A 10,000-nucleotide genomic window follows, 5' to 3' on the forward strand; every position below is an offset into this window, starting at 1 on the left:
ATTGCTAAAGAAGTAGGGGATAAGGCTGGGGAAGGATCAGCCTATGGAAATCTGGGAGTTGCTTATTGCAATCTAGGTAATTTTAAAGCGGCTATTGAGTGCTACGAAAAACATCTTAGTATTGCTAAAGAAGTAGGGAATAGGGCTGGGGAGGGATCAGCCTATGGAAATCTGGGAGCTGTCTATCGCAAGCTAGGTAATTTTAAACAAGCTATTGATTACTTAGAAAAAAATCTTAGTATTGCTAAAGAAGTAGGGGATAAGGCTGGGGAAGGATCAGCCTATCGAAAAATGGGAGGTGCCTATCTTAGTCTAGGTACTTTTAAACAAGCCATTGATTACTACGAAAAACATCTTAGTATTGCTAAAGAAGTAGGGGATAGGGCTGGAGAAGGATCAGCTTATGGAAATCTGGGAGTTGCATATTGTAATCTAGGTAATTTTAAACAAGGTATTGAGTACTACGAAAAATGTCTTAGTATTGCTAAACAAGTAGGGAATAGGGCTGGGGAGGGATCAGCCTATGGAAATCTGGGAGTTGCCTATCGCAATCTAGGTAACTTTAAACAAGCTATTGATTACTTAGAAAAACATCTTAGTATTGCTAAAGAAGTAGGGGATAAGGCTGGGGAAGGATCAGCCTATGGAAATCTGGGAAGTGCTTATCTTAGTCTAGGTACTTTTAAACAAGCCATTGAGTACTACGAAAAACATCTTAGTATTGCTAAAGAAGTAGGGGATAGGGCTGGGGAGGGGTCAGCCTATGGAAATCTGGGAGTTGCTTATTGCAATCTAGGTAATTTTAAAGCGGCTATTGAGTGCTACGAAAAACATCTTAGTATTGCTAAAAAAGTAGGGGATAGGGCTGGGGAGGGATCAGCCTATGGAAATCTGGGAGCTGTCTATCGCAATTTAGGTAATTTTAAACAAGCTATTGATTACTTAGAAAAACATCTTAGTATTGCTAAAGAAGTAGGGGATAAGGCTGGGGAAGGATCAGCCTATGGAAAAATGGGAAGTGCCTATCTCAGTCTAGGTACTTTTAAACAAGCCATTGATTACTACGAAAAACATCTTAGTATTGCTAAAGAAGTAGGGGATAGGGCTGGGGAAGAATCAGCTTATGGAAATCTGGGAGTTGCATATTGTAATCTAGGTAATTTTAAACAAGGTATTGAGTACTACGAAAAATGTCTTAGTATTGCTAAAGAAGTAGGGAATAGGGCTAGGGAGGGAACAGCCTATGGAAATCTGGGAGCTGTCTATCGCAATCTAGGTAATTTTAAACAAGCTATTGATTACTTAGAAAAACATCTTAGTATTGCTAAAGAAGTAGGGGATAGGGCTGGGGAGGGAACAGCCTATGGAAATCTGGGAGCTGTCTATCGCAATCTAGGTAATTTTAAAGGAGCTGTTGAGTACTGCGGAAAACATCTTAGTATTGCTATAGAGGTAGGGGATAGGTCTGGGGAAGGATTAGCCTATGAAAATCTGGGAGTTGCTTATCGCAATCTAGGTAATCTTAAACAAGCCATTGAATGCAACGAAAAACATCTTAGCATTGCTAAACAAGTAGGGAATAGGGTTGGGGAGGGATTAGCCTATGGAAGTCTGGGAGTTGCCTATCTCAGTCTAGGTAATTTTAAACTAGCCATAGAGTACGACGAAAAACATCTTAGTATTGCTAAAGAAGTAGGGGATAGGAATGGGGAGGGATCAGCCTATGGAAATCTAGGAAATGCCTATCGCAATCTAGGTAATTTTAAACAAGCTATCGAGTACTTCAAAAAACATCTTAGTATTGCTAAAGAAGTAGGGAATTCGACTGGGGAGAGAGTAGCCTATGGAAATCTGGGGGCTGCCTATTGCAATCTAGGTAATTTTAAGCAAGCTATTGAGTACTTCAAAAAACATCTTAGTATTACGAAAGAAGTAGGGGATAGGGCTGGGGAGGGATCAGCCTATGGAAATCTGGGAGCTGCTTATTGCAATCTAGGTAATTTTAAAGGAGCTATTGAGTACTTTGAAAAACATCTTAGTATTGCTAAAGAGGTAGGGGATAGAGCTGGGGAGGGATCAGCCTATGGAAATCTGGGAAGTGCCTATACCAATCTAGGTAATTTTAAGGAATCCATAGAGTATCATGAACACAGCCTTGGTATTTTAAGGGAAATTGGAGACTTTCTTGGAGAGGGAATCGCGTGGTATTCGCTAGGTCATGATCATGAATTGTCGGGTTCTTTGAGTAATGCACTTAGTTGTTATCGTTTAAGTATAAAACATTTTGCTGAAATAAGACATACTCTGAAGTCAGAAGATGAATGGAAAATAAGTTTTCGTGATTCTTATCCCGTGTCATACACTGCTCTGTGGAGGACACTTTTGAAGAATGGAGAGATTGAAGAAGCTTTGTATGCTGCTGAGAAAGGTCGAGCACAGGCTTTGATTGATATTTTGAAAGAACAATACGGCATTGACCCTCAGTCATTTTTTGCACTTGCTCCGAAGAAAACTCTTTCAGCTGCATTAGAGCTTTTACCTTCACAAGCAGTTTTTGTGGCACTTGACAAGAACAAGATCACGTTTTGGGTGCTAAGAAAAGACGGCAAGGTCAGCTTTCGACAAAACGAAATCGCGAATGGAAGTGCTGACTTGTTGATGGAAACTATTTTGAAAGGGATCGGCGCAGGGGATGTTGTCAGATGCGAGAACCGTTCTTTGGATCCACTACACAGTGACCTGTCTTGCAGCAGAAAACCTATCAGAGAGAAAACAGTTTTACCAACTTTATCCTCCGTTAACTCTTTACAACCGCTGTATGATGTCTTACTCGGTCCAATTGCAGACCTGCTCCAGGGAGATGAGTTAATCGTTGTTCCCGATGGACCATTTTGCTTGGCTCCATATTCTGCATTGAGTGAATCTATCAGGATCCGCACCGTCCCCTCGTTGACCGCCCTTAATGTGATCGTTGGTGCACCTGAGGACTTCCACAGTAAGACTGGAGCACTGCTTGTAGGTGATCCATGGTTGAAGGAAATTACTAACAAGAAAGGGGAGCCCATTTTGGAACAGCTTCAGTTCGCAAAAAAAGAAGTAGAGATGATTGGAGAACTTCTGCAGACAACACCGCTGACTGGAAAAAGTGCCACGAAAGCTGAGGTGCTAAAAAGTATGAAATCAGTTGCTTTAGTTCACATTGCAGCACATGGATGCAAAAAAACGGGAGAAATTGCTTTAGCCCCAAATACCGAACGGAAATCGCCAATTCCCAAAGAGGAAGACTTCACTTTGAAAATGTCGGATGTTCAGACAATTTCTCTTCGAGCAAGACTAGTTGTGCTGAGCTGTTGTCACAGTGGCCGTGGAGAAGTGAAGTCTGAGGGAGTGGTGGGGATTGCAAGGGCTTTCCTGTGTGCTGGAGCTCGGTCTGTTTTGGTGTCACTCTGGGCAATTGATGACGAGGCAACGTTGCTGTTCATGAGGAGCTTCTACCAGGAGCTGCTCCACGGAAAAAGCGCAAGTGCAGCTCTTCAACAAGCAATGAAATCTTTGCGAGAGTCAAGGCAGTATTGCGCTATAAAGCACTGGGCGCCATTTGTGCTGATTGGCGATGATGTCATGCTGGAATTTCCAAAAAAATGGTATGTTAAGTTCGAGTTTAACTCAGAAAACAAGAGTACTTTCAAATTGGAAAACTTACAATATAAATCAAATAGGCCTACGATGGCATGATAACGAGATGCTAGCTTCATAATGTAAACAATTCAAAGTTTCCTATAACACGCTTTTGTCACGAACGTAATTTCCATATGCCTATTACGCATGCACAGAAGCATAACTGACACATTTCACATTGGTGGACAAACTATTTTCGTTCAGCCTTTTCTGGCTTTTTGTTAACGGGTGAAGATGGCTCATTTATCACCTCACAATGTATCTTTTGTTTCTCCCATAGATCTCTGAACTTCATCTTTTGTAAGGAATTCTAAGACAGCATCGTCCTGCACGTAGCCATTCGCATCGGCGCATTGTGTGTGCTCGAAAGGACCAGCTATAGTTGGAACTGTTTTTCATTTTTTTGTTCTTCCAGAATCGATGTCAAATATGCAAGAAGACTACCTGGCAGAGCCTGACGCTTCAGTGATTGCCGAACTTTAAAAAAAAATGTAGAACGGGTTAACAAGCATGGTTATGCCAGTAGAACAAGCTCCAAAGGTTTAGTAGAAGTTGACTTCGTTACCTAACCAACAGACTGAGACTATTGTAAAGTGAAATATAATTATGATAGAAAGCTTAGATCTTTAGTAAAGTGCTAGTTTTACCCATTATTTCGATACTACGTTTCTCATATAACTTCAAAAGGCACTTTTGCTCCAATGGCGATCAAGATCAAAGTGCTATAGTTGAGTTGCTAAAACTCATATTTGATTTATTTCTTTGAAACTGTTTTTGTCAAGGAGTGTAAGCCAGTTTCGAAAGAAAATATAAACAACACTTCTTCTGATGACCCTTAACATCAGGCTTTTACCACGATAAAGAAAAGAGACACATCTGCAACATTCAAAGATCACAAAATAGAAAGGAAACGCTGGATGAATTTTTTTTTTATTTTTCTCCTGCATAACAAAAGAATGAAACCATCAGCAATAAAGAAGACGTTTTTCTTTTCTTAAAAAAATTGTTGCTTTATAGGGCCTACTCCCTCGGGTTATCGGTGGTGTTTTTTAGCAAAGTGAAAGAATGAGTTTGCGTTCCGCCGAAAGTAGTTCCATTCCTGGAATAATCTTTGGGAAACCAACAAATCTGCAGCAAAGTTAGGAAAAAAAAAATCTCTGGAGCAGATTCATAGCCACCTTCACAACTGGAAAATTATATCTTTGCAGAGATTTTTATCTCAGCCTGCTACGCACTCTTCACCAGTAATACACAAGGGAGTAGTATACAAAGTGGGGGTTCTACGGTTGGTGGAGTTGTGGAGCTGTGGAGCCCTGAAGCTCCAAAACCCCAACCCTATCCCCAACCCTAAACCCCAGAAGCAAACCCTAAACCCTAACCCTAACCCTAACCCTTTACCCAAACGTTTTTAAAAAACTATTTTTTCAAGTTTTTACCTCTTCTTACATGATGTTACTGCTGTCGAGTAGTCCAACGCTATTGTGATTTGAATATTTAATAACTTTAACGGGACCGATACACTTGATTACACACATACTAAGAGTTCATATTATCTTCCATGAGAATTTTTACCACAATTGCTCGTAATCTCGCAATCTGATCGGCTAATTATTTTCTATGAGAATATTTAATAACCTAGACAGGATCGTCACAATTGATTGCACATATACAAACTGATATATTTAAAATATATTGAACAATCCGGGAGAAAAGACCACAATAGTTTATTGTGCTGACAGTTTGTTCTTTAATGATATACATAACGACAATAGTTTATTGTGCTGTCCCAGTTGTTCAAACGATAGATAGCGCTACCCGCGGGATAAATCACTATTCACTGGATAACTCAATTGGTTTTGCTCGTGTTTATCCGCTGGATAGTGATTTATAAGCTGGATAGCGCAATCCATCGTTTGGACAACTGGCACCTGACAGTTCGTTCTTTATTAATGACATACGTGAAAAAATCCTCAGTTCTGATTGGCTGAAAAAAATAGTGCAGTTCTCGTGTAACTGACACTGGTGCAAAAGCAAAAAACGAGTGTAACACGGGTGGTAATTACAAATCTTAGTTTACAATTGAATGACTTTTGAACCTTGTAAAGGTTTGAATTTGACAAACGTTGTCATCTGTTTCAACCAATCAGCTGAATGAGCTTCATCGAAAATTAAAGCGCGCGCTGTCAAAACTTCACTTTTCCTGATTTTCTGTCTTCCTATAATTTACGGATATTATTAATAAGTAACCCCAAAATTTCAGGAGTTATAGCCCTTTTCACAGTTAGTTTTTCTCATTTGCATTACAATGTAATCTAATGTAAATGCGAGGTAATTTCGGGTTAAAACTACAAATAGCCCGAAATTGTCTCACATACATACGAGATTATAATGTAATGCCAATGAGAAAACCTAACCATGAAAAGGGCTATTTGGCATAAACAAGCATTTGTCATTTTTCGCCCTACGGGCTTGAGCAATTCTTTTTTGTCCGAAAAATTTACTCGTGCTTTGTAGGGAGCTTTAGCACGTGACGTTTTGATGATTGGTACGATTTGTTTTAGTTTGGATGCGGTGAAAGTCGGGGTCAACGTGTGTCTTACACGCCTCCAGGTTTCGTCACGCGCGATAAAGATAGCTGCATCTAACGGAGGATTAAATCTTACCAAAGGCGGACGATTCGTAAACTTCCAAAACTCCTTCACCATTATTTGTTTGAGAATCTCGGGGTCAGTTACCACAATCAAGGGAGATCTCCCCATGGAAATCTTATAGACGCGGCCGTATTTGTAGAAGTAGTTTAACAGCATTTTGTGAAGGCCCCCGTATCTGAAGACATCGGGCAGACTTCCAACCCAAGGCCATACTATGGGACCTGGGAGAGGCGAGCTGCCGAGAAGCGAGCTATAGGGCTGGATACCTAGCCAGTACACAAGCCCTAACAAACCAACTAAAACTGTGGAGGACATGCAGTAGCTCTGCCATGTCTAACTGCGTGGATTCTTGCACGAAATGAAAAACAAACGTTTGTGACGTAGATTAAGTATCATTGAAAGTTTTATTTGTTTACCCCCCGCTACATATTACTGTACAATGTTAATCACAGTTTTTCGTAAAAAAAAGAAAAAACAACTTAGCAATTTGACAATGAGGGTGAAATTGAATAAATATGAAGTTGAAATATAACAATGCTCTCTATTTTGGCTGAAAAAGTTTACAAGTCATAGTCAAAATGACAAGTCATAGTCAAAATGACAAGAATTGTCTTATTGAAAAGCATGTCACTTGAATACAACGTCAATCTTTACCTCCCAGGATAACCGTAACGACCTGAATTTCCTGCAAGGTCTCTTTTGGGGCTTTGCATAAACCTCTTTTTGTCCTATTGTTTTCACAACTCTTAATTACTTTGTTACGGTACTGTAGATAAATCAAAGGTGATTAAAGGTCATGACGCAGCAATTATAACGGATCTCGTAGTTGGTTTAGAAAACACAAAAAAAAGAGACAATCGTAAACACAATAGAGCTGAATCCTGTACCCAACGAAATTGGAGCCTGCAAATAGATACGTGATATATGGTGATGAAGACCATTCCCGAATTCAATGTTGTTATACGGGCTATATAAATGCCATTGTTGTTATTATCATCATTATTCCTCTCCAAGTGAGTCTAAGTGCGAAGTTTTTTCTTATGAAGATTAGTAGCGTGCGAAAACGGGTTTTCGCAGGCTAGAAAATTAGTTCTAAGTCACTAATTACCATCTCGAAAAATATGCACTTAGACTCGCTGGGAAATGGCCTTTTAATTGTTTTCACTCACGTGATCAGTAACCTTATTTTTCCATCGCAACAAAAGAAAACGTTTGCATGATAATAGAGCTCTTATTATTTTGCATGAATGATGAAAATAGCCACTGGCAATAGCACTGCTTTTGGAGACTCATCATCCTCAAGTGAAGCTATGATCTTCGCAGTTAAGTACACAATTTATACAATTGCGTAGAGAAGCCTAAAAAATTCAGGACTTCAACGGGGTTTGAACCCGTGACCTCCCGATTCCGGTGCGACGCTCTAACCAACTGAACTATGAAGCCACTGACGTTGGGAGCTGGTCATTTGTGCGTTCTAATGGTCCCGTGAGGAATGAATCAATGATGAAATGGTATATGAAATGAATCATATATGAACTGTGGATATGAAATCAAGTGAAGCTATGATCTTCGCAGTTATGAGAGCAATTTTTGCAATTGCGTAGAGAAGCCTGAAATTGCTCTCATATATTACAACTGCGAAGATCATAGCTTCACTTGATTTCATATCCGCAGTTCATATATGATTCATTTCATATACCATTTCATCATTGATTCATTCCTCACGGGACCATTAGAACCCACAAATGACCAGCTCATAACGTCAGTGGCTTCATAGCTCAGTTGGTTAGAGCGTCGCACCGGAATCACGAGGTCACGGGTTCAAACCCCGTTGCAGTCCTGAAGTTTTCAGGCTTCTCTATGCAATTGCAAAAATTGCTCTCATAACTGCGAAGATCATAGCTTCACTTGATTATTTTGCATGCCGTCTATTTTCGCAGTTCATGCATATTTAATAATCCTAGCAGTCGGAAGACTACCGTACACAGGATGTAAACTTCGCACAGAATATAATAAGTATATGGTCGTGGAACCCTGATGTGCAAACGTGTAATGCCATTTGCTGGAAATATGAGAGATCTGGCATCGCGTTAATTACCGGAAAACGGCAAATTTTCGTTAAAAAAAATCAAGGAAAGTTTGTTTAATTTGTACGTTGTATTTTGCCTGTTAACTGTCATGGCGGTCACAGAGAGGTCTAGGAACAGTCTTTATGGAGCTGGGTCTCGGAACTGCTAACAAACAGTGAAGCAGATGAATTAAAGATCATAATTTAAAAAATAAATAAAATTTTGCCAATCGGATGTTTTGAACCGGAGAACATCGCATGAGTGCGGTTTCAAAATGAAATGATAAAGGCTCGGTTGTGAAGTGATCACTTCTACTTGAATCAACAAAAAAGCCATACATCGAAGTTTTGGTCTTTGCAGGAAAGTCTCAAGCGGCCTCAGTCCTGCTGTATTGACCTAGCCAATCAATACGGTCAATACGACAAGGCCCTACATGGTAATTTTACCTTAAAAGACCCCACTCTCGGTTAATAAGTACATCATGATCACTCTATTTGGCAACCGGTCGTTTCGCCAACAAGTCGATTCGCTCACATATGTGAAGTTGATTCGCCTACAGGTATGAGGTCGTTTCGCCATCGCGTAACAGACCGGACGATTCACTTAAAAATGACTAAAATAAAACGAACAAATCTTGTACATTCAACTCGCTACAGGGTATAGGCGACTTGACTTCAGTCTATGCAAAACGATCGACATCTTTTTATTTATTTCTTAGGCCGACCACTAGTGCGCTGCAAATTAGGTTGAGTGTGTACATCCCGCAAATTACATGAAATTTAAAGCAAAGAAAATCGAATGTTTCTTGATGAGGAGAGGGAAACCCGGTGTAACACGTGAAAATATCGCAGCGCAGATAAGAAAACCAACAAAAGTCAACCAGCCTGGAAGTAAGACTAAGCCCACATCGGTGGAAGACGAGTTGTATCACAGTTGCGCCAATCCCGATGTGTAACAACCTGCGCATCGGAAATCTGAAAGCAGCACAATCGGACGCATTCTGGGTCAAATGTATTCCACACTATCGTAAAAGCCACTTTACGGAGGGCGTTCTGCAGTCGAGCAAAACCGTCTTCAAAGTCAAACTCCAAGAACTGAGTAAAAATCGGCCAAGAATTTGAGTACCAGGGGCCCGTTTCTCGAAAGTGACGAAATTTGTGGGGCTCCTTTAGGGGTTCACAATTCCCACTGTACCTTGGGAAAGCAGACATTTTTGGTGACTTAACAGCCAACAAACTCCAGAATCATGTTAGAAGAAAAGCCTATCAAAACAAGCGAACTGGCAGTTTTGTAAGTCGAGAAATGGGCCTCTGTTCTCTGAGAACTACAACCTTGAAAACAATGAAATGAGAAAGTAGTTCAACTCCTGGATGCCCCCGGGGGGGAAGTTACGGAGTTGACGTCACAAACTACTTTGTATTGCTTTGTCTTTTTCCTTTAATGATGTTCTGGGTCAACTTCAACTTTTCGCAGCCAAAGACTGGTGTATAAACCAGTTGACTTGCATGTGCATACGTTTGATAGATAATCTTTCCTGAATTACAAAGCGATGCAAAGCACCTCAAAGAAACCGCTACATTACAAAACTGGAGTCTGTCATCT

General features: G+C 40.3%; 2 protein-coding genes and 1 pseudogene across 3 annotated transcripts in view; 2 read left to right on the plus strand and 1 right to left on the minus strand.

The window, feature by feature from the left end:
• The window catches only part of LOC138055753 (G-protein-signaling modulator 2 pseudogene), a 573-nt pseudogene extending 317 nt beyond the window's left edge, over nt 1-256 (plus strand).
• Nucleotides 1-4,681, plus strand: part of LOC138056367 (tetratricopeptide repeat protein 28-like) — a 4,744-nt gene extending 63 nt beyond the window's left edge. Inside the window, exons 1-2 of the mRNA XM_068902147.1 lie at nt 1-3,644; nt 4,094-4,681. The exon at nt 1-3,644 is cut by the window's left edge and continues 63 nt beyond it. Coding sequence (XP_068758248.1) covers nt 292-3,644; nt 4,094 — 3,354 coding nt within the window. The 5' untranslated portion in view covers nt 1-291 and the 3' untranslated portion in view covers nt 4,095-4,681. The remainder of the gene's footprint in view (nt 3,645-4,093) is intronic.
• Nucleotides 4,682-9,811: 5,130 nt separating this feature from the next.
• LOC138056368 (protein AATF-like) overlaps nt 9,812-10,000 on the minus strand; it is a 15,875-nt gene continuing 15,686 nt past the window's right edge. For both annotated transcript variants that reach the window (XM_068902149.1, XM_068902150.1), the window contains exon 12: nt 9,812-10,000. This exon is cut by the window's right edge and continues 67 nt beyond it. In XM_068902149.1, the coding sequence (XP_068758250.1) occupies nt 9,995-10,000 (6 nt within the window). In that variant the 3' untranslated portion in view covers nt 9,812-9,994.

Source organism: Montipora capricornis, chromosome 7 (genome assembly GCF_036669925.1).
Source record: "Montipora capricornis isolate CH-2021 chromosome 7, ASM3666992v2, whole genome shotgun sequence".
NCBI classification, from domain to species: Eukaryota; Metazoa; Cnidaria; class Anthozoa; order Scleractinia; family Acroporidae; genus Montipora; species Montipora capricornis.